Source organism: Hylobates moloch, unplaced genomic scaffold (genome assembly GCF_009828535.3).
Source record: "Hylobates moloch isolate HMO894 unplaced genomic scaffold, HMol_V3 SCAFFOLD_14, whole genome shotgun sequence".
Classification (NCBI taxonomy): domain Eukaryota; kingdom Metazoa; phylum Chordata; class Mammalia; order Primates; family Hylobatidae; genus Hylobates; species Hylobates moloch.
In genome coordinates, this window is record NW_026652289.1 from 72833928 (window position 1) to 72859073 (window position 25146).

Here is a 25146-nt window from a genome sequence, read left to right on the forward strand (position 1 = left end):
GCGGAAGTTGCAGTGAGCCAAGATCACGCCACTGCACTCCAACCTGGCAACAGAGCGAGACTCCATCCCCCCCAAAAAAAAAAGAAAAAATATGACTACTGACTGTACCACTTCTGCAATAAGGCTGAAAAAAAAAAAAGCTGGCCGGGCGCAGTGGCTCACGCCTGTAATCCCAGCACTTTGGGAGGCCGAGGCAGGCGGATCACGAGGTCAGGAGATTGAGACCATCCTGGCTAACACGGTGAAACCCCGTCTCTACTAAAAATACAAAAAATTAGCCGGGCGTGGTAGCAGGCGCCTGTAGTCCCAGCTACTGGGGAGGTTGAGGCAGGAGAATGGCGTGAACCCGGGAGGCGGAGCTTGCAGTGAGCCAAGATCGCGCCAGTGCACTCTAGCCTGGGGGACAGAGAAAGACTCCGTCTCAAAAAAAAAAAAAAAAAGCTACAGAATGGCTACGCATGTCCTGCAGAGGGACCCACTAGGTAACTAGCAGTACAATGAACATGACATTCAATAGCTTTCATTACATCATTTTCTTTTGTTTTTGTTTTTTTTGAGACAGAGTCTTGCTTTGTCACCCAGGCTGGAGTGCAGTGGGGCGATCCCGGCTCACTGCAACCTCTGCCTCCTGGGTTCAAGCAATTCTCCTGCTTCAGCCTCCTGAGTAGCTGGGATTACAAGTGTGCGCCACCATGCCTGGCTAATTTTTGTATTTTTAGTAGAGACAGGGTTTCACCATGTTGGCCAGGCTGGTCTCGAACTCCTGACCGCAGGTGATCCACCCACCTAGGCGTCCCAAAGTGCTGGGATTACAGGAGCGAGCCACAGTGCCTGGCCTTCCTTACACCATTTTCTTTCCCCAATAAATTCTTGTAGATCTTAGGCTGTAAGTCTCCGTTTAAGGAAATGAGGCCAACAGGAGCCACTAAAGCGAGGACCCTCAGCTATCTAATGGTCCCAGAAGCCGAGGCCCTCCACACCCACCTCATCGTCACTGTCAGACGTCTCTGAGTCTGACGAGGCTGCAGGCTGACTCACAGGCGGCTCCTTCTCCTCAGAGTCACTGCGCTTTCGCTTTGCCAGGGACAAGAGCTCCTAATGGGACAAAAATAGGCACATCAGTTTTGTTCAACAGAGAAAGAATATCCAAGAATAATAAAATGCCCACCCTCTCTAGATCTTTTTTATATTTTTGTGCTTTCAACTAAAGGACATTGTCACAGGGACTTCTATCAGCATGAACAGACTGCTAGGATTCCAAAGTGCTGAAGAAATGTTTACAAAATCTGCCCCACCTTTTTAATGGATAATATATGTCTGAAGTTGGACAGGAACTGGAACCAAACTGGAGGCTATCCCCAAATTGTTCCTGATTCTACCCTAAACAACAGAAGCATTGATTCTCTGGGACTGGTAAAAATCACGTTTACAAAGGTAACCTAGTCACTGTTTTAACTGGTTTAGTACTTTATGGTAAAATTGGCATTTATGGGGCAGTTTTGAATAAGCTTACAAACTGTAATTTCTGAGGTCATTTTATATTTTGAATACTTAAACCAGAAAAAAAGCGTCCAGTGTTTAATCCAGTTTGTGACAACAAGCAGTAAGTGTGCTGGCCACTACACCAGAATCCTAATTTCACAAGCCCTATTCTCCCATTCACCACCTCTGCCTTGTCCTGGTCATTTAAGCGAGATGACAGTAAGAACGACGTACCAGTAAGTAAGCCATGACTACAACCAAGATTTGCTCTGTCACATGGTTCCCTTCTCACTTGAAGTCTCCCCAACTCAGTCCAGTCACTCAAAAACGCAACAAAAGGTTACTTGCTCTGCTTTCTGCTAATACCAATACCAGTCCACAATTATACTGTACTCACTAGATGCCAGGTACTTTTCTTTTTTTTTTTTTGAGACAGAGTCTCGCTGTGTCCCCCAGGCTGGAGTGCAGTGGTGCAACCTCGGCTCACTGCAAGCTCCGCCTCCCAGGTTCACGCCATTCTCCTGCCTCAGCCTCTCGAGTAGCTGTCAGGCACCCACCACCACGCCCGGCTAATTTTTTTTTTTGTATTTTTAGTAGAGATGGGGTTTGACCACATTAGCCAGGATGGTCTCGATCTCCTGACCTCGTGATCCGCCCGCCTCGGCCTCCCAAAGTGCTGGGATTACAGGTGTGAGCCCCCACGCCCAGCCCAATGCCAGGTACTTTTCTAAACATCTGATATTTAATCTTCACAACAACTGGTATCATTACCATTTAAAGATAATGAAAGAAAAGAGTTTTTTTGTTGTTCTTGGTTTTTATTGTTTGTTTGTTTCAAGATGGAGTCTTGCTCTGTCGCCCAGGCTGGAGTGCAGTGGTGTGATCTCGGCTTACTGCAACCTCTGCCTCCCGTGTTCAAGCAATTCTCCTGAGTCAACCTCCCGAGTAGCTGGGACTACAGGGGCGTGCCACCACACCTGGGTAATTTTTTGTATTTTAGTAGAGACGGAGTTTCACCAAGTTGGCCAGGATGGTCTCAATCTCCTGACCTTGTGATCCGCCCGCCTCGACCTCCCAAAGTGCTGGGATTACAGGCATGAGCCACCATGCCTGGTCTCTTCTTGTTGTTTTTGAAACAGACACTCACTCTGTTGCCCAGGCAGGCTAGAGTGCAGTGGCACGATCTCGGCTGACTGCAACCTCCACCTCCCAGATTCAAGCAATGCCCGTGCCTCAGCCTCCCAAGTAGATGGGACTACAGGAGAATGCCACCATGCCTGGCTAATTTTTTTTTTTTTTTTTTTTTTTGAGATGAAGTCTTGCTCTGTCGCCCAGGCTGGAGTGCAATGGCCTGATCTCGGCTCACTGCAAGCTCCGCCTCCCGGGTTCATACCATTCTCCTGCCTCAACCTACCAAGTAGCTGGGACTACAGGTGCCCGCCGCCACGCCTGGTTAATTTTTTTTTTTTTTTTTTTGAGACGGAGTCTCACTCTGTCACCCAGGCTGGAGTGCAGTGGCACGATCTCGGCTCACTGCAAGATCCGCCTCCTGGGTTCACACCATTCTCCTGCCTCAGCCTCCCGAGTAGCTGGGACTACCAGCGCCAGCCAAGCCCAGCTAATTTTTTTTTTTTTTAGTAGAGACGGGGTTTCACCATGTTAGCCAGGATAGTCTCAATCTCCTGACCTCGTGATCCACCTGCCTTGGCCTCCCAGAGTGCTGGGATTATAGGCGTGAGCCACTGCACCCAGCCATGCCTGGTTAATTTTTGTACTTTTAGTAGAAATGGGGTTTTGTCATGCTGCCCAGGCTGGTCCTGAACTACTGACCTCAAGTGATTCACTCGCCTTGGCCTCCCAAAGTGCTGGGATTACAGGTGTGAACCACCACACCAGGCCAAGAAACTAAGGAGTTTAAGTAACTTAGCCAAGCTGTGTAACTCACCTAGTAACACAGCTGGTACATGATAGAGCCAGGATTCAAACCTCGGCAGACAGAATCCTAGCTCCTGAGTCATGGTTTACTAGTCTAAAACATTTTTCCCTTCTGCCAAAAGAGAGAAGATACAGCTAATGAACACTAGTAGTAATATTCCTTAATGATGATGGTGCTATACAATTATGGATCAAGTGCCAAGACAGACTGTAAAATAATAGACTGCTACAAAGTATCTGTTTTATTCTTCTAGTCTCTATTTTAGGAGTATATCCTCCCTCCTTGGCTAAAATGAGAAATGACCTTCTCGATTAAACAGCTGACACTCTCTCTTGTTGATAAACACTCATAAAATGTTAACTCTTGTCATTTCACTAGAGAGAGTTAACATACCAACTTCCTGAAAGACTGAAATCATACTCTGCTTTTTCATACCAAAATGGTAACTCTATGGACCAAATGCAGATTATATCAACACTTGTGTGTTTATAGTCGTTTTAAAACCTGAGGTAAACTGGGTGCGGTGGTTTATACCTGTAATCTCAACACTTTGGGAGGCCAAGGTGGGAGGCTTGCTTGTAGAGACCCAGTCTCTATAAAAACAAAATAAAACAAAAAACCCAAACTTGAGGTATAATTTATATATATTTTATCCTTTCTAATATACTTTTCTAATATACTAATACATATAGTTCTATGAGTTTGACAAATACTTTAAACCACGACCACAGTCAAGATCTTTATCGTCTCTGATATAGAGAAGATCTAATCTCTTCTCTGACCCCTTCAGGTTCACAAATACACTAGTATTTCTGTTTTGATACCAATTGATTATAACAGAGATTTGGATTTGCTATTAATCAAAACACAGTAGACATCTGCTAAAAGTTACTGTAGGCAGGAGGCTACAGGCAGGAGAATTGCTTGAACCCGGGAGGCAGAGGTTGCAGTGAGCCGAGATCGCGCCACTGCACTCCAGCCTGGGTGACAGAGCGAGACTCCACCTCAAAAAAAAAAAAAAGAAGGGGTTACTGTAACTAAAGTAAGACATTAGTACTGCTGGCCAGGCGCGGTGGCTCACGCCTGTAATCCCAGAACTTTGGGAGGCCGAGGCAGGCAGATCACGAGGTCAGGAGTTCGAGACCATCCTGGCCAACATAGTGAAATTCCTTCTCTACTAAAAATACAAAAAATTAGCCGGGCATGGTGACGTGCACCTGTAATCCCAGCTACTCGGGAGTCTGAGGCAAGAGAACTGCTTCAACCCGGGAGGCGGAGGTTGCAGTGAGCAGAGATCGCATCACTGCACTCCAGCCCGGGTGACAGTGCAAGACTCCATCTCAAAAAAAAAAAAGACACTAGTGCTGCCTTCCTGTTAAGGAGGTTCCACTCCATATCCCATCATCTACACTCTATAGTTCCATCATCCCTCAATTCTCTCATCTTTATACATCCCTTCTCCCACTCCCTGGCAACCAAAGACCTGTTTTCTGTCCCTATAGAACATTGTATAGATGGAATCATATAGTATCTTAGCCTTTTGAGTTTGGCTTCTTTCATTTGGCATAGTGCATTTGAGATTCATTCACATTACAGCATGTATCATTACTATAGTTTGTCTCTATTTTTGCTAAGTAGTATTCCACTGTATGAATGTATCACAGTTTGCTGAACTATTTACCAGCTGAAAAACATTTGTGCTAGGTGCAGTGGTTCACGCCTATAATCCCAGCATTTTGGGAAGCCAAGGTGGGAGGACCGCTTGAGCCCAGAAGTTTGAGACCAGCCTGGCAACATAGCATGACCTCGTCTTTACTTAAAAAACAAAACAAAAAAAGGCCGGGTGCGGTGGCTCACGCCTGTAATCCCAACACTTTGGGAGGCCAAGGCAGGCGGATCACCTGAGGTCGGGAGTTCGAGACCAGCCTGACCAACATGGAGAAACCGCATCTCTACTAAAAATACAAAATTAGCTGGGCGTGGTGGTGCATGCCTGTAATCCTAGCTACTCGGGAGGCTGAAGCAGGAGAATTGCTTGAACCCGGAAGGCAGAGGTTGCAGTGAACTGAGATAGCACCATTGCACTCCAGCCTGGGCAACAAGAGCAAAACTCCATCAAAAAAAAAAAAAAGTGTGGTAGCAAACAACAACAACAACAACAATAAAACATCTGAGTTGTTACCATTTGGGGGTAACTGTATGTTCACGTACAGTCTTCTACGTAAACATTAGTTTTTACGTCACTTGAGTAAATACCTAGGACTGGGATTGCTGGGTTATATAGTAATATGTTTATGGTCTTTACCATTACCTTTTTTCCCATATTATTTTAATGTAAATTTATAAGCTTTAAAGACTTCTGGGCTGGGTGCAGTGGCTCACGTTTGTAATACCAGTACTTTGGGAGGCTGAGGCAGGTAGATCACTTGACGTGTGCCTGGCCAACATGGTGAAACCCGATCTTTGCTAAAAATACAAAAATTAGCTGGGCATGGTGGTGCACGCCTGTAGTCCCAGCTACTCAGGAGGCTGAGGTGGGAGAATCACTTGAGTCTGGGAGGTGGGGGTTGCGGTGAGCAAAGATCATGCCACTGCACTCTAGCCTGGGCAACAGAGTGAGACTCTGTCTCAAAAAGGCAAAAAAGACTTCTGGTAAGTAATCTCTTCTCTGACCCCTTCAGGTTCACAAATGCATTATTATGCCGGTTTTATATTTTTATTTATGTATTTTTTTTGAGATGGACTCTCACTATGTCTCCCAGGCTGGAGTATAGTGGAGTGATCTTGGCTCACAGCAACCTCCGCCTCCCTGGTTCAAGTGATTCTCCTGCCTCAGCCTCCCAAGTAGCTGGGACTATAGGCGCACGCCACCACATCCAGCTAATATTTTTGTACTTTTAGTAGAGACAGGGTTTCACCATGTTGGCCAGGATGGTCTCGAACTCCTGATGATCTGCCCACCTCAGCCTCCCAAAGTGTTGGGATTACAGGCATGAGCCACCGCAGCTGACCTTAGTATGCCTGTTTGTTTTTCTTTTTTTGTGAGACGGAGTTTCACTCTTGTTGCCCAAGCTAGAGTGCAATGGTGCGATCCCAGCTCACTGCAACCTCGGCCTCCCGGTTCAAGCGATTCTCCTGCCTCAGCCTCCCAAGTAGCTGGGATTACAGGTGCGCACCACAACACCTGGCTAATTTTTTGTATTTTTAGTAGAAGTGGGGTTTCACCATGTTAGCCAGGCCGGTCTTGAACTCCTGATCTCAGGTGATCTGCCGCCTCGGCCTCCCAAAGTGCTGGGATTACAGGTGTGAGCCACCATGCCCAGCCTAGTATGCCTGTTTTAATACCAATTCGTTATAACAGAGATTTGGATTTGCTATCAATCAAACCATAGTAGACATCTGTTAAAAGTTACTATAACTGAAGTATACTGCCTTCCTGTTAAGGAGGTTCTGCTATACATACTGAAAACCTAGGCCTGGCACAGTGGCTCACGCCTGTAATCCCAGCACTTTGGGAGGCTGAGACAGGCGGATCACAAGGTCAGGAGATTGAGACCATCCTGGCTAACACAGTGAAACCCTGTCTCCACCAAAAATACAAAAAATTAGTTGGGCGTGGTGGTGAGCACCAGTAGTCCCAGCTACTCGGGAGGCTGAGGCGGGAGAATGGCGTGAGCCCGGGAGGTGGAGCTTGCAGTGAGCCGAGATTGCGCCACTGCACTCCATCTAGACTGAGTGACAGAGCAAGACGCCATCTCAAAAAAAAAAAAAAAAAAAAAAACCTAATAAACAGCTCTCCTTCATCAACGAACAACTGCATCTGATAAGTACAATCCCTCTTCTACTACATTAAATACCATATTAACAATAGTATGGCCGGGCACAGTGGCTCATGCCTGTAATCCCAGCATTTTGGGAGGCCGAGGTGGGAGGATCACAAGGTCAGGAGTTCAACACCATCCTGGCCAGCATGGTGAAACCACATCTCTACTAAAAATACAAAAAAATCACCAGGCATGGTGGCGTGCACCTGTAGTCTAGCTACTCAGGAGGCTGAGGCAGGAGAATCACTTCAACCTGGCAGGCAAAGGTTGCAGTGGGTCAAGATCGTGCCACTGCACTCCAGCCTGCGCAAAAGAGTGAGACTGCATCTCAAAAAAAAAAAAAAAGTATGGGCCAGGGACACTGGCTCACAACTGTAGTCCTAGCACTTTGGGAGGCCGACGAGGGCTGAACGTTTGAGCCCAGGAGTTCGAGACCAGTCCAGGCAATGTGGTGAAACCCCATCTGTACAAAAAATACAAAAAGTCAGCCAGGTTGGTGGCACATGCCTATAGTCTCAGCTACTCAAGAGGCTGAGGCAGGAGAATTGTTTGAGTTTGGGTGGTTGAGAGTGCAGCGAACCACTTCACTCTAGCCTGGGAAACAGAGCAAGACACTGCCTTAAAAAGAAAAACCCGGCCCGGAGTGGTGGTTCACGCCTGTAATCCCAGCACTTTGGGAGGCCAAGGCAGGTGGATCACGAGGTCAGCAGTTCGAGACCAGTCTGACCAACATGGTGAAACCCTGTCTCCACTAAAAATACAAAAAAAATAGCTGGGAGTGGTGGCGGGTGCCTGTAATCCCAGCTACTTGGGAGGCTGAGGCAGGAGAATTGCTTGAAACTGGAAGGCAGAGGTTGCAGTGCAGTGAGCTGAGATTGCACCACTGCACTCTAGCCTGGGCAACAAGAGCAAAACTCCCGTCTCAAAAAAAAAAAAAAAAGAAAAAGAAAAAAGAAAAACCTGCCGGATGCAGTGGCTCACGACTGTAATCCCAGCACTTTGGGAGGCCGAGGTGGGCAGATCACGAGGTCAGGAGTTCAAGACCAGCCTGGCCAACATAGTGAAACCCCGCCTCTACTAAAAATACAAAAAAATTAGCTGGGCATGGTGGCAGGCACCTGTAATCCCAGCTACTTCGGAGTCTGAGGCAAGAAGAATCGCTTGAACCTAGGAGGTGGAGGTTGCAGTGAGCCGAGATCACACCACTGCACTCCAGCCCGGGCGACAGTACGAGACTCTGTCTCAATAAAAAAAAAAAAAAGAAAAAAGAAAATGAAACCCACAATAGTATGGAGACAGCAAAGACTCTCTTAACAGTGTGAAAGATACAAAATGCACTTCCCACAACTTGAGGATTGTACAGGAAGTTACTGGGAAAATTCACAGCGAGATTACTTTTTAGTTCAGTCCTTTATATTCTTTTTGTTTGTTTGTTTGTTTTTGGAGACGAAATCTTGGTCTGTCGCCCAGACAAGAGTGCAGTGGTACGATCTTGGCTCACTGCAGCCTCCGCCTCCCAGGTTCAAGCGATTCTCCCACCTCAGCCTTCCAAGTAGCTGGGACTATAGGCATGCACTACCACGCCCAGCTAATATTTTGTATTATTAGTAGAGACAGGGTTTCATCATGTTGCCCAGGCTGGTCTTGAACCTCTGAGCTCAGGCAATCTACCTGCCTCACCCTCCCAAAGTGCTAGGATTACAGGTGTGAGCCACGACGCCCAGCCAGTCCTTTATATTCTATTGAGGGCTCATAATAGCTGAATAGACCAATATGCAACAAAAAAGTCTTCCCACCCCGTCTCTACTAAAAATACAAAAATTAGCTGGGGGTGGTGGTGTGCGCCTGTAGTCCCAGCTACTAGGGAGGCTAAGGCAGGAGAATCGCTTGAACCCGGGAGGCGGAGGCTGCAGTTAGCCTAGATTGTGCCACTGCACTCCAGCCTGGCGAGACTCCGTCTCAAAAAAAAAAAAAGAAAGAAAATTCTTTCCAACACCACACACATAAAGAGACCATCAGATTAGAGACCATCAGTTAATCAGTTAGAGATGACCTATCTAACACTTGTAGTCAAAAAAAGTCAATCTGGCCAGGCATAGTGGCTCACACCTATAATCTCAGCACTTTGGGAGGCCAAAGTGGGAGGATTGTTCAAGGCCAGGAGTTCGAGACCAACTTGGGCAACACAGTAAGACCACATCTCTACAAGAAATTAAAAAAAAATTAAGTCCATCTGAAACTGATCCATACACCAGAGGTAAATCCATCTGCAACTCTCTCCTACCAGCCAACTTCACTGTGCCACACTGGTTGAGACAACATTTCATGTGTCTGGTGAATATCTCTTACCACTGTCCCTGTATTTCAAGCCATCCAGTGAAAGCCTTCCCTATTTATCTCGACATTCCTCTAGGGGAATGGTGCAGGGGGTGCCAGCATGGTATATCAAATGAAGGCTGAACGAAAGATCTACTTGAAATAATGCCAATGCCCAAGCTACTTACTACAGGATGGCTGTGCAGAGATGCCGCATCTGGCTTCTACAGCAGTTTCATTAACATTGCTTAAAAGCCATATTTAACATTAAACTAGACTGCCAAAACTGAGACCGTGAAACAAGGCAAGAAAGGAGAATAAAAGCCCATATGAATAAATCTCAACAGGTTTTATAGCTAATTAGCATGCTGAGATCTTTCTCACTCATACCACCAATATAACTAATGTTGGCAACTACCAGCTAAGGCGACCAAATATCCTGGTTTTCCCAGGACTGTCATGGTTTTAGCACTAAAAGTCCTATATTCTGGGAAACTTCTCAGTTCCTGGCAAACTAGGATGGTTGGTCACCCTACTAACAGCAACCATTATGTAGCAAGCCCTGGGTAAACAGTAGTGAAGAAAAGATATGGCTGGGCGCAGTGGCTCATATCTGTAATTCCAGCTCTGTGGGAGGCTGAAGTGGGAAAATTGAGCCCAGGAGTTCAAGACCAGCCTCAGCAACATAAGGAGACCCCATCTGGACAAAAGGATTTTTTAAAAAATTAGGTGGGCCAGGCGTGGTGACTCACACCTGTAATCCCTGCACTTTGGGAGGCTGAGGCGGGCGGATCGGCTGAGGTCAGGAGTTCATGACTAGCCTAGCAAACATGGAAAACCCCGTCTCTACTAAAAATACAAAAATTAGCTGGGTGTGTTGGAGGGCGCCTGTAATCCCAGCTACTCAGGAGGCTGAGGCAGGAGAATCACTTGAACCCAGGAAGTGGAAGTTGCAGTGAGCTGAGATCACACCACTGCACTCCAGCCTGGGCAACAGACTGAGACTCTGTCTCCAAAAAAAAAAATTAGCTGGACGTGGTGATGGGTGCCTGCAGTCCCAGCTGCTTGGAAGGCTGAGGTTGGAAGATCGCTTGAGTTCAGAAGTCGAGGCTGCAGAGAGCTAGGATCTAGCCACTGCACTCCAGGCTGGGCAATGGGCGAAACCCTGTGTCTTAAAAAATCAAAAAGAGGCCAGGCATGGTGGCTCATGCTTGTAATCCTAGCACTTTGGGAGGCTGAGGCAGGTGGATCACTTGAGGTCACGATTTCAAGACCAGGCCAGCCAATATGGTGAAACCCCATCTCGACTAAAAGGCTGGGCACAGTAGCTCACACCTGTAATCCCAGCACTTTGGGAGGCCAAGGCAGGCGGATCATGAGGTCAGGAGATCAAGACCATCCTGGCTAACACGGTGAAACCCTGTCTTTACTAAAAATACAAAAGATTAGTTGGGTGTGGTGGCACGTGCCTGTAGTCCCAGCTATTTGGGAGGCTGAGACCGGAGAATCGCTTGAACCCGGGAGGTAGAGGTTGTAGTGAGCCGGAGGTTGCAGTGAGCCGAGATCGCAACCACTGCACTCCAGCCTAGGAGGCAGCAAGACTCTGTCTCAAAAAAAAAAAAAAATTAGCCAGACATGATGGCATGCACCTGTAATCCCAGCTACTCACGAAGCTGAGGCAGGAGAATTGCCTGAACCCAGGAGGTAGGGATGGCAGTGAGCTGATATCATGCCACTGCATTCCAGCCTGGGCAACAGAGCAAGACTCTATCTCAAAAAAAAAAAAAAGAAAGAAAAAATAAATTAAATTAAAAACAAAGAAAAAATAAGGAAAAGATACATGGTCCTTGACCTCATGGAATTTAAAATCATGTATGGGAGACAGACAATGAACAAGTAAAGAAACAATGAATTCCATTTAATCGTAAGTGTTAAGAAGGAAGTGAATCAAATGAGTGCAGGGGCTATCTGCAGTAGGGTGGTTAGAGAGGCTTCTCTGAGGCACTGAGGCTGAGACTAGAAACTTCACGAGAGGAAAAGATGGTACAGTTTTCTGGACAGAGGCCTTCAGATGGAACAGCTAAGGCCCTGAAGCTGATAACAGCTTGGCTTAGTCAAAGAACTGAAAGAGAAACTGTGACTAAAGTTTAGCAGGCAAGCAGGAGAATGGAATGAGGTGGGTTAGTGTTAAAAAGAAACCAGATCTTTCTGAGCTTTATAAAACAGGGTGAGGAGCATGGAAGTTAGGCAGTGGGAAGCCATCAAATGGTTTGAAGCAGGGGAGTAACCCAATCCAGCAAGAGTTTTAAAAGAGCACTCCTGGAAAGAGACAGACAAAAAAAAAAAGAGCACTACAACTGGTAGATGAACAGACTAGAGAGGCCTGGGTGGAAGTACAGAGAGGACTCGGAACCCACAGCAGTTGCATTAAACAAGTAGCCACAGGGACAGAGAGAAGTGGGAGGATCTACGAGATGACGAGGAAAAAACAGTAATTCACAGAGCTTTAAATCCGAGAGGTTACTTCCTAGTGTCCCTTGAATAGCAAAACTGTTGGTTGATTTTAACAGTGAATATTGGCTGGGCGTGGTGGCTCACAGGTGGCTTACAGGTGGCCTGTAATCCCAGTACTTTGGGAGGGCAAGGTAGGAGGAAGGATCCCTTGAGCCCAGGAGTTTGAGACCAGTATGGGCAACATAGGGAGACCCTGTTTCTACAAAAAATTAAAAATCAATTTGCTGCGGCCGGGAGTGGTGGCTCATGCCTGTAATCCCGGCACTTTGGGAGGCCAAGACAGGCAGATTACTTGAGGTCAGGAGTTTGAGACCAGCCTGGCCAATGTGACGAAACCCTGTCTCTACTAAAAATACAAAAAGTAGGCAGATGTGGTGGCGCATGCTTGTAATCCCAGCTACACAGGAGGCTGAGGGAGAACTGGTTGGGCCCAGGAGGCAGAGAGGTTGCAGTGAGCTGAGATCACACCGCTGCACTCCAGCCTGGGCGACAGAGCAAGACTCTGTCTCAAAATAAATAAATAAATTAGCTGGGCATGGTGGCACACACCTGTGATCCCAGCTACTCCAGAGGCAGAGGAGGGAGGATCGCTTGAAGCCAGGAGGTCAAGGCTAGAGTGATCCATGATCACGTCACTGCAGTTCAGCCTGGGTGACAGAGACCCTGTCTTCAAAAAAAAAAAGGAGCGGGGGGCACGGTAGCTCACACCTGTAATCCCAGCACTTTGGGAGGCTGAGGTGGGCGGATCACAAGGTCAGGAGATCGAGACCATCCTGGATAACACAGTGAAACCCCGTCTCTACTAAAAATACAAAAAAATTAGCCAGGCGTAGTGGCGGGCACCTGTAGTCCCAGCTACTCGGGAGGCTGAGGCAGGAGAATGGTGTGAACCCGGGAGGCAGAGCTTGCAATGAGCCGAGATCACACCACTGCACTCCAGCCTGGGCGACAGAGCGAGACTCCGTCTCAAAAAAAAAAAGGGGGGGGGGGATATGAGTATTGCAGTAGAGGGGTTGGAACAAGAACCCCCAAAGTGACAGTGTCCCTTATCTCTTCAAGTAATCTCAATGTAACCATGTTAGAAAATCTCCCACCATGTAGCTTGGGTGACAGAGTGAGACCCCAGCTCTAAAAATAAAATTTAAAAAAAAAGAAGGCCAGGCATGGTGGCTCATGCCTGTAATCCCAGCACTTTGGGAGGCCAAGGCAGGCAGATCACCTGAGGTCAGAAGATCGAGACCAGCCTGGCCAGCATGGTGAAACCCCGTTTCTACTAAAAATACAAAAATTAGCCAGATGTGGTGGTGGGCACCTGTAATCCCAGCTACTCAGGAAGCTGAGACAGGAGAATCACTTGAACCCGGGAGACGGAGGTTGTAGTGAGCTGAGATTGCCCCACTGCACTCCAGCCTGGGCAACAAAGAGCAAAACTCCATCTCAAAAAAAAAATAAAGAAAACTTGACACCATGGGTATGCCAAGTAGCATTTGCTTATTCAACAAAAATTTATTAAGTGTCTACTCTGTCAGGCAAGCATCAGCATAATTATTATTACTGTTATTATTATTGGAGTCAGGGTCTCACTGTCACCCAGGCTGGAGTGCAGGTGCGTGATCATGGCTCTCTGTAGCCTCAACCTCCTAAGCTCAGGTGATCCTCCTATCTCAGCCTCCTGGGTAGCTGGGACTACAGGCACACACCACTACACCCAGCTTATGTAGCTTTTATTTTGAATGAATAGCTGGGACCACAGGCGCATGCCACCACACTCAGCTAATTTTTTAAAAATTTTGTAGACCAGGCATGGTGGCTCACGCCTGTAGTCCCAGCACTTTGGGAGGCCAAGGTGGGTGGATCACGAGGTCAGGAGTTCAAGACTAGCCTGGCCAACATGGTGAAACCCTATCTCTACTAAAAATACAAAAATTAGCTGGGTGTGGTGGTGGGCCCCTGTAATCCCAGTTGCTTGGCAGGCTGAGGCAGGAGAGTTGCTTGAACCTGGGAGGTAGAGGTTGCAGTGAGCCAAGATCACACCATTGTGCTCCAGCCTGGGCAACAGAGTGAGACTCCGCCTAAAAAAAAAAAAAAAGTACACACACACATATATATATATATATATATATATATGTAGAGGCTGGGCACAGTAGACTCACTCCTGTAACCCCAACACTTTGGGAGGCCAAGAGGGGGTGGATCACCTGAGGTCAGGAGTTCGAGACCAGCCTGGCCAACATGGAAAAACCCCATCTCTACTAAAAATACAAAAAAAATGGCCAGGCACAGTGGCTCACGCCTGTAATCCCAGAACTTCGAGAAGCCGAGGTGGGTGGATCATGATGTCTGGAGTTCGAGATCAGCCTGGCCAATATGGTGAAACCGTCTCTACTGAAAATACAAAAAATTAGCCAGGCGTGGTGGCGCATGCCTGTAGTCCCAGCTACTCGGGAGGCTGAGGCAGAAGAATCGCTTGAACCCAGGAGGCAGAGGTTGCACTGAGCCGAGATCGCGCCGCTGCACTCTACCCTGGGCGACAGAGCGAGACTCTATCTAAAAATAAATAAATAAATAAATAAAAAATAAAAACAAACAAACAAAAAAATTAGCTGGGCATGGTGGCATGTGCCTGTAATCCCAGCTACTCAGGAGGCCGAGGCACAAGAATTGCTTGAACCCAGGGCGGAGGTTGCAGTGAGCCAAGATGGTGTCACTGCACTCCAGCCTAGGCAACAGAGCAAGACTCCATCTCAAAAAAAATTTTTTTTTTTTTTTTGTAGAGACCAGGTTTCATCACCACATTGCCTAGGCTGGTCTCAAACTACTGAGCTCAAGCAATCCTCCCATCTCAGCCTCCCAAAGTGCTGGGATTACAGGCGTGAGCCATTGTGCCTGGCCCTCAAGTGTTATTTTCAACTACCTACTTGGTATCTCCACTTAGATATCTCATAGTCACTTCAAACTCCACATATCCCAGACTGAATGCAGGATGTTCACCTCTAAACCTGCTCCTCCAGCATTCCCCATCTCATGCCAGTGCCTGGCATCAATCTTTAATACTCCTCTTCTCATCCTAACATCTAATCAGTCCTCAGTCTTCAAGGCCTTTTAGTTCTACATACTGAACACTATGTCCAACCAATTCCACTATCTCTATAACAACCATATCATCTCTATAACATGTCATCTCTATAACAACCATATCAATGCAAGTCAGTCCTTCATTTAATAAATACTGACTGGGTGCCAGCTGCATATAGGCACTGCTTAGATGCCAGGGACAGCATAGTGAACACATACGCTTACCCTCCTGGAGCTTCTATTCTAATGGAACTTATGTTCTCCATCATCTCTCATCTGGACTCCTCTCTCTGCCACTTCATTAGTGTCCGCCTCCATATTACTCTCCACATAGTCTGGGTAAGGCAAATCTGAAAATCTTCTCCAACTTAAAATCCTTCAATGGCTTCCTATTACCCTCAGAATAAAGTCCAAAGTCTCTACTAAAAATACAAAAATTGGCCGGGCACGGTGGCTCATACCTGTAATCCCAGCACTTTGGGAGGCCGAGGCGGGCAGATCATGAGGTCAGGAGATCAAGACTGTCTTGGCTAACACGGTGAAACCCCGTGTCTACTAAAAATACAAAAAAAATTAGCTGGGCATGGTGGCGGATGCCTATAGTCCCAGCTACTCGGGAGGCTGAGGCAGAAGAATGGTGTGAACCTGGAAGGCAGAGCTTGCAGTGAGCCGAGATCACGCCACTGCACTCCAGCCTGGGCAACAAAGCGAGACTCCGTCTCAAAAAAAAAAAAAACAAAACAAAAACAAAAATTAGCCGAGTGTGGTGGGACACACCTGTAGTCCCAGCCACCGGGGAGGCTGAGGCCCTCCAGTGGCTTTAAATTTTTTTCTTTTTTTCTTTTGTTGTTTTTAGACGGAGTCTCTCTCTGTCACCCAGGCTAGTACAGTGGTGACCTCGGCTCACTGCAACCTCCACCTCCCAGGTTCAAGGCATTCTCATGCCTCAGCCTCGCGAGTGGCTGGGACTACAGGTGTGTGCCACCACACCTGGCTAATTTTTGTATTTTTAGTAGAGACGGGGTTTCGCCATGTTGGCCCGCCTGGTCAAACTCCTGGCCTCACATGATCCGCCTGCCTCGGCCTCCCAAAGTGCTGGGATTATGGGCGTGAGCCACTGCACCTGGCCAAAAAACTTTTCTCTTTTTAACGCAGCCCATAGTAAGATAAATTATACCTCATAACCCAGTATACATGTACGTGTACATATGAGACACACAAATTTCATTACTTATATTTACCATGTATGACACACTTGATGTTTTCTTTCTTTTTTTTGAGACAGAGTCTAGCTCTGTCGCCCAGGCTGGAGTGCAGTGGCACGATCTCGGATCACTGCAAGCTCCGCCTCCTGGGTTCACGCCATTCTCCTGCCTCAGCCTCCCAAGTAGCTGGGACTACAGGCACCCGCCACACGCCCGGCTGATTTTTTTTTTTGTATTTTTAGTAGAGACAGGGTTTCACTGTGTTAGCCAGGATGGTCTCGATCTCCTGACCTCGTGATCCGCCCGCCTCGGCCTCCCAAAGTGCTGGGATTACAGGCGTGAGCCACCGTGCCCAGCCGCACATTTGATGTTTTCTATCAATTCAATTTTATTTTTACTGCTGAGTGTAGTCCGTAAACTGACTTCTCCATCCTCAAAGGGTCAAAACAGAATCTACCTCTACAGTTTCATTTGTACCACTCTCTCTCCAGCTATGCAACTAGTTTATGTTACACTCACTCTGTGCTTCTTTCAGTTTCATAAGGGTTCTAGGTCCTTCCTGCCTCATTTCTTTTTTTTTTTTTTTTTTGAGACGGAGTCTTGCTCTGTCACCCAGGCTGGAGTGCAGTGGCCCGATCTCGGCTCACTGCAAGCTCCGCCTCCCGGGTTCACACCATTCTCCTGCCTCAGCCTCTCCGAGTACCTGGGACTACAGGCGCCCGCCACCACGCCCGGCTAATTTTTTTGTATTTTTAGTAGAGACGGGGTTTCACTGTGGTCTCGATCTCCTGACCTCGTGATCCGCCCGCCTTGGCCTCCCAAAGTGCTGGGATTACAAGCGTGAGCCACCGCGCCCGGCCGCCTCATTTCTTTTATATATGCTGGTGCCTCAACCATGAACATTCAACACTCTTCCCTTTACTCTTCAGTCTTCTAATCTGCTTTTTCTTAACACATATTCCAGGTCTCAGTTTCAATGTCACTCTCATCAGGCTAGAATAGGGTCCCTGGTAATATTTCCACAGTATTCTTGTCCTTGCTTCATGGCCTGTAGTGCAATTGTAAGGAAATTACTCTCTCTGAGCAATCTCCCCACCTCATCTCTCTCTCATTCCACTTTACACTCCTTGAAGGTGGAAACTGCTTCCATTTTGTTCACCCAATAGCTCTAGTGTCTAACACTGTCTAATAACATCTGTTGAATGATGAACAATCAGGCTGGATGCGGTGGCTCAGGCCTGAAATCCCAGCACTCTTGGGAAGACAAGGCAGGCAGATCACTTGAGGTCAGGAGTTTGAGACCAGCCTGGCCAACATGGTGAAACCCCATCTCTACTAAAAATACAAAAATTAGTCAGGCATGGTGGTGCATGCCTGTAATCCCAGCTACTTGGGAAGCCGAGGCAGGAGAATCGCTCGAACCCGGGAAGCGGAGGTGGCAGTGAGCTGAGATCGTCCCACTGCACTCCAACCTGGGCAACAGAGTGAGACTCCATCTCAAAAAATAAATAAATAAATAAAAATAAATACACCAATATGACCTGCGTCTGAAGATCAGTTTTGTATTTTTCCTAAAAGCCTCACTGTTAAAGCTCCCAGGGCTGGGCGTGTTGGCTCACCCCTGTAATCCCAGCACTTTGGGAGGCTGAGGTGGGCGGATCACCTGAGGTCGGGAGTTTGAGACCAGACTGACCAACATGGAGAAACCCCATCTCTAATAAAAATGTAAAATTAGCCGGGAGTGGTGGCGCATCACGTGCCTGTCATCCCAGCTACTCCGGAGGCTGAGGCAGGAGAATCACTTGAACCTAGAAGTGGAGGCTGCAGTGAGCTGACAGCGTGCCATTGTTCTCCAGCCCGGGTGACAGTGCAAGACTCCATCTTGGCCGGCGCGGTGGCTCACGCTTATAATCCCAGCACTTTGGGAGGCCGAGGCAGGCGGATCACGAGGTCAGGAGATCGAGATCACGGTGAAACCCCGTCTCTACTAAAAATGCAAAAAAAAAATTAGCTGGGCGTGGTGGCGGGCGCCTGTAGTCCCAGCTACTCGGAGAGGCTGAGGCAGGAGAATGGCGTGAACCCGGGAGGCGGAGCTTGCAGTGAGCCGAGATTGCGCCACTGCACTCCAGCCTGGGCGACAGAGCGAGACTCTGTCTCAAAAAAAAAAAAAAGACTCCATCTTGGGCAGGGGTTGGGTGGGGAGGGAGCTCCCATGGGACTCGCTCTTTGCACTTGATCTTAGCCAAAAGGCCGAGAAGCGATGGGACTCGCTCTTTGAAAAGAGTGAAATTAACAAGCGAATTACATCAAGCTAGATGAAACATGACACAAATTAAAGTTTTCACAAATTAACACTGACACGTCTCACAAACTCATTCTACACTTCAAAATTTGCCTCTGATTAATGTGGAAAACACTACATTAACAAGAAGCACAACTTTTAAATTTCTTAAGATTTATGGGGAAGGTTTATAGAAGTATACTTTATAATAATAATATTCTTTACATGTAGTATCTGAAAACAGTTCCTAGAAAATACTTACGGGGCTGGCCGGGCGCGATGGTTCACGCCTGTAATCCCAACACTTTGGGAGGCTGAGGAGGGTGGATCACGAGGTCATGAGTTCAAGACCAGCCTGGCCAAGATGGTGAAACCCCGTCTCTACTAAAAACACAGAAATTAGCTGGACGTGATGGCATGCACCTGTAATCCAAGCTACTCAGGAGGATGAGGCAGAGAATTGCTTGAACCTGGGAGGCAGAGGCTGCAGGAGCCAAGATCGCGCCACTGCACTCCAGCCTGGGTGACAGAGCGAGACTCCGCCTCAAAAAAAAGAAAAAAGAAAATACTTAGGGGGCCTATTCTCTCAAAAACAAATGTAATTATTGCTACTTCAAGTTAGATAAACAGAGAAAAACAGGACATCACAATATAATCTCCATTTTAAATAAGAAACCTATAAAATAAAGCATCCCAGTGTGCACATAGCTCAATTTTTAGTTTTTTAGAAAAGCAGAGTAAAATTTTATAAATACTGAGTTGTACTGATTTGAATTGAGAACTCTGGTTCCTTTATTATCTTGAATGCTTTTCATTTTATAGGACTTACTGCATAAATATTATTCCATAAAGAGAGATGACATAGAGTCCAGAGGTTTGCCTCAAATTATTATTTCCCAATAGGCACCAACAGCAAGTATCTTGAAATTTAAAAATGTTGAAGAAAGGGTGTGGTCAAAATAAGGACAGAGTGACTATCAGGTCAAACGCTAAAAGAAAAGCTTTCAAACTCTCAAACTAGGTCTTAGTTTTAAAAACTTTCAAAGGTTAAAATAAGGCCGGGTGCTGGATCACCTGAGGCCAGGAATTAGAGACCAGTCTGGCCAACATGGTGAAACCCCATCTCTACTGAAAATACAAAAAATTAGCCAGGTGTGGCGGCAGGCGCCTGTAATCTCAGCTACTCAGGAGGCTAAGGCAGGAGAATTGCTTGAACCCGGGAGGTGGAAGCTGCAGTGAGTTGAGATTGTGCTACTGCACTCCAGCCTGGGCGATAGAGTGAGACTCCATCTCAAAAATAAATAAATAAACAAACAAACAAATAAATAAGGCCTGATGTGGCAGCTCACAGCTGTAATTCCAGCACTTTGGGAGGCTGAAGCTTGAGAATCACCTAAGCCCAGGAGTTCGAGACTAGCCTAGGCAATGTAGTGGGACCCCCATCTCTACAAATGGTTTTAAAAATTAGCTGGGTGCGGTGGTGCACACCTGTAGTCCCAGCTACTTGAGAGGCTGAGGTGGAAGGATGACTGAGCTAGGGAGGTCAACGCTACAGCAGTGAGCTGTAATTGTGCCACTGCACTCCAGCCTGCGCAACAGGAGTGAAACCCTGTCTAAAAAAAAAAAAAAAAAAAAGAACCAGTAGTTTTGCCATCTTAAAACCTCCCTGTCAAGTTCTTTTAGTTATACAAGCGCCTTTTTTTTTTTTTTTTTTTTGAGACAGGGTCTCATTCTGTTACCTGCGCTAGAGAGAAATGGTGGGACCACAGGTAACTGCAACTTCAACCTCCCAGGCTCAAGCAACCCTCCCACCCCAGACTCCCAAGTAGCTGAGACTACAGGCACGCCACCATGCCCAGCTGATTTTTAATTTTTTTTTTTTTGATACAGAGTTTCACTCTTGTTGCCCAGGGTGGAGTGCAATGGCACAATCTCGGCTCACCACAGCCTCCACCTCTTGGGTTCAAGTGATTCTCCTGCCTCGGCCTCCTGAGTAACTGGGATTACAGGCAAGCACCACCATGCCCAGCTAATTTTGTATTTTTAGTAGAGACGAGATTTCTCCATGTTGGTCAAGGCTGGTCTCGAACTCCCGACCTCAGGTGATCCACCCGCCTCGGCCTTCCAAAGTGCTGGGATTACAGGCGTGAGCCAATGCACCTGGCCAATTTTTAAAGTCTTTGTACAGATGAGGTCTCACTTTGTTGCCTACGCTGATCTCAAACACCTGGGCTCAAGTGATCCTCCCACTTTGGCCTCCCAAAGTGCTGAGATTACAGGGCATGAGCCACTATGCCCAGCCTATACATGTACTCTTAACTTGGAAGTACTATAGCAGAGACAGGAAGCTATTTCTCTTCTAAATACTTACAGTGTGTTACTAAAAAGATTAACTTGCATATAGGCAGTGATCTTAATCGCTAACATGAATCATAATTACTTGAGCTATACCTGTTACAAATGCAGGGTCCAGACCTCTATCCCCTGAGAGTCTGATTCAGTAGGTCTAGGATGGGAACTGCTGCACCCTCTAAGTCCCAACCTACATTTTAAATAAGCAACCCAGGTGGCTTCTGACACACAGGTCTGCCCCTACCACCAGGAAAAACCAGCCTAGAAGGCCCATCTATCTCACCTTCAGTAAGGAATAAATTGGAGGTAAAATTTTTGACATAATGGCTCAGATTCCCATCTGAAAAACCCAGGGACAAAAGGCCTCCTTACTAACTGCATTCCAATCCACACTAGATACTCGGTGATCTGTCATGGTTTGTTCCTTCCACAAGTACCATACACTAGACAGCAAGTCTAATGTTATACCCCCAGTGAAGACTCAGAACCAGATGGAGCAGCACAAGGTATTTGGGGCAGGAAAGATCCAGAATGCATTAGGATTCCTAAAGACCCCCAAGCAGGACTGACTGTGAACTTGTGCTAAAGGTCTTTCGTGAAAATGTCTAGAGGGCAGAGATCTTCCTCTTTGATTCTTCTGAGAGCCTGGCATAGTGCTGAACAGACAAACAGAAGGCATCAGTACCCCTGTTAGGATGTGCAGGGAAAGGGAATTTTGATCTAGTTCCCATCTGATAACAAGAATGCCAATGAGAAGCTGAAGCGGAGGAAGTTAAATTTGTTGTTAAAATATATTAGGTATTACTTACACATTTTATGTTAATTTCCTTTTACAAATAGATATTTAGAATTGGATTTAAGGTTGCAATTCTGGCCAAGCACGGTGGCTCATGCCTGTAATCCCAGCACTTTGGGAGGCCGAGGTGGGCAGATCACTTGAGGTCAGAAGTTCGAGACCAGCCCGGCCAACATGGAGAAACCCTGTCTCCACTAAAAATACAAAAAAATTAGCCAGGAGTGGTGGCAGGCACCTGTAATCCCAGCTACATGGGAGACTGAAGCAGGAGAATCGCTTGAACCCAAGAGGCGGAGGTTGCAGTGAGTTGAGATTGTGCCACTGAACTCCAGCCCGGGCAATAGAACAAGACTCCGTCTCAAAAATAAGTAAGTAAATAAATAAATAAATAAAGTGGCAATTCTCTCCAGTTCCCACTTTGAAAAAGCTTTTTGTGGATCAGGTGAAATATCTGTACCACGAAAGGAAGCACTCAACTTATTTTATTCATCAGAATTCTGTGGGAAACTACTAAGGACAATAATTTGCAGTTCAGTTCATTCATCATTTGAACAGATGTCTTGAGAGTGCTTTACCAAGAAATCCCCCCAAATAATCCTTTTAATGTATGTACCAATTTCCTCTAAACTATTCAGTGTACTTTATAAACACGAATTCTAGCACCATGAAAAATGACTGTGAAACATTATTATTTTGCAGTATGAAAAAAATTTAAAACTAACAGATTGAGGTGGTATGGTGAAAACAGTATAGGCTTTGTACTCATGCAGATTAGGGTTCAAATCCCAATGCTACCACTTACTAGTTGTGAATTATTTAACTTTTTCAACCTCCATTTTCTTTATGTGAAGTAGAGGAAAAATTCCAAATTTACCATAATGTGAAAACTTGACAATGTAAATAAAACAATTAAAGTGCCTACCCTAGGCACTATATAAACGGTAGCCAATGTTGTTATTATCTGAAACATTCACATTTGTAGATGAAAAGATAGAAAAAAATAGATTCTACTCCTTCTAATTGCCAGTCTAAAATTATCTACCAAACTTTTACAGTCAAAATTATACTTTTGATATTTTTGTAAACTTTACGAGCCTTTCAATGAGAACATTTTCAATTCCTACCCCAAAACAAAGTTTCTTTTCCTTAGATAGTCCTACACGGGCCCCATTACTTCTCCACCTCCCTACCACCATTTTCAAAGCAGTCTTCTTTCTACAGCACCTCCCCAGTCCTCTTCTTAAAAGTCCTCCCCTTGGCGGAGCTTGCAATGAAGCCGAGATCGCACCACTGCACGCCAGCCTGGGCGACAGTGCGAGACTCCGTCTCAAAAAAAAATAAATAAATAAATAAATAGATAAAAAGTCCTCTCTTTTATGCCTTAACACTTTCTTTTTCTTTCTTTCTTTCTTTTTTTTTTTTTTTTTTTTGTTGTGATGGAGTTTCCCTCTTGTTGCCCAGGCTCACCGCAACCTCCGCCTCCCGGGTTCAAGACTTCTCCTGCCTCAGCCTCCCAAGTAGCTGGGATTACAGGCATGTGCCACCACGCCCCGCTAATTTTGTATTTTTAGTAGAGACGGGGTTTCTCCATGTTGGTCAGGCTGGTCTCGAACTCCCGACCTCAGATGATCCGCCCGCCTTGGCTTCCCAAAGTGCTGGGACTACAGGCGTGAGCCACCGCGCCCAGCCCCTAATACTTTCAAACTGAGACCTCTGGCTTCATATAAAAGACCCCCAAGAAGCCATTTATAGAAAAACTTTACAATTAGCAAATGCTTGCGCTGCCACCAATTTTTACAAACACTTGATCTTTACAATAAACCAATTTGATACACAAGGCTGATGTTACATCGTCATTTTACATTTAAGGCCAAAGATATATAGCTAGAAAATAGCATAAGCCCAGCCCAGAATTCAAATTTTCAGACTCCAAGTTCAGTACTCTTTCTACTTAAAAGCTACTATCTCTTGCAAATTCTTTCTTTACATCGTTTGCTCATTAAACATAAGGGAGACCATCTTTGTATCTCCTGGTATCACTAGAGCACTGCTACAAAGAGCAGATTCCTCCCTACAATGTTTTCTACAGTATATCAACAATTCAACCCCAAGACACTGAGGCCAAAAGTTACTTTCAGTGCTTCCTGCAGTCTTCAAGTAAGAAAGAATTCTGGGATGCTGCATGAAAGGGCCAAGAGGAGGCCTGGGCTGTGCACAGTCCCTCCATGTCGCCCTACATAGTTCACTATTACTTCCAGTATCTGCCCTCTTTCTTCCACCCAAGAGTGTTTTTTTGGGTCTGACATCCCAACAGGGGCCCTTCTCAAACACAAACGACCCTAGTCGCCAAATAAACTCGTGCCCACAGCTAAGTCATCCTTGGCAAGCATGGCAGAGGCTCCTAGGAACATTTACGAGTGTCCTTCCACTCTGTCCACACCCCTTGTCCGAAAAACTTCCATCTTCCAGAGTCCGGATCTTCTTAGCCCTCGCCCCCCGCTCCCGACGCGCACCGTTGCACCTCCTCCAAAACCTCCCAGCCTCCCAGGTTGGCGGGCGATACTTCCTATCTCTCCCAGCCCGGATCTCCTGGACTACAGCCCGCCGCCCCGATCTGGCCCCGGAAGATCGCGGCCCCTTTCGCTACCCCCGAGCCCGAGGCCCATCAGCCCGGTACCTGCCCCGCCTCCCCGCCCAAGGCGCCAAGTCCTCGGGGCTCCGTCTCCAGGCCCGGGCCGGTCTCCAAGGCCCCGCACACTCCGGGAAGACGGGAAAGGGGCTGTAGTGGTGCCCAGGACACGGGGCGAGCTGGGCGCTCTGGTAGGAAGGCTCCAGGCCCGGCCGGCTCTGGCTCCCGCGGCCCCAACAGCCCTCTGGCTCCGCCGGCCCGCGCCTCCGCGGCCTGCCCTCACCTGATCCAGGTTCTCGTCGCTGCCGCTGTCCTCTGTGTCCGAGTCGATCACGACGCGGCCTTTCCGCTTCTTTACCATGGTGGTCCCGCGGCTCCCACGCCGGCCGCCGCCCGGACTCCCCTCTTGCCCGCCTGCCAGTGGGACCGCCACTGCCGCCGCCGCCGCCGCTGCTCGACCCACACAAAGGCGACCGCGCATGCGCGCTCCGCTCCGCCCCTGGCCCCGCCCCCCGCTCGCCACACGCCGTTCGCAGGGCGCCGGGTGCCCCGCCCTGCCCCACCCCCGACGCAGCGTGAGAGGCGGGGCTTTCCCCCCTCGCTGGTTCCCGGCGGAGAATGGTGGTAGCTTTCCCCGCGACTGCCCTGAAGTCCTTGGCTATGTCTCTGCTACGGAGCCGAAGTTTGGTGGGCTCGCTACCTATCGGGGGCTGGAGCCGCAGGGATCCAGGTTCTC

At 47.2% G+C, this 25146-nt stretch overlaps 1 protein-coding gene across 1 annotated transcript in view; it reads right to left on the reverse strand.

The window, feature by feature from the left end:
* RTF1 (RTF1 homolog, Paf1/RNA polymerase II complex component) overlaps window positions 1–24910 on the reverse strand; it is a 72578-nt gene extending 47668 nt beyond the window's left edge. The window contains exons 1-2 of the mRNA XM_032174807.2: window positions 24694–24910; window positions 985–1095 (exon numbers count right to left, since the gene is read on the reverse strand). Of these exons, the coding sequence (XP_032030698.1) occupies window positions 985–1095; window positions 24694–24891 (309 nt within the window). The 5' untranslated portion in view covers window positions 24892–24910. The remainder of the gene's footprint in view (window positions 1–984; window positions 1096–24693) is intronic.
* Between the last annotated feature and the right edge of the window lie 236 nt (window positions 24911–25146).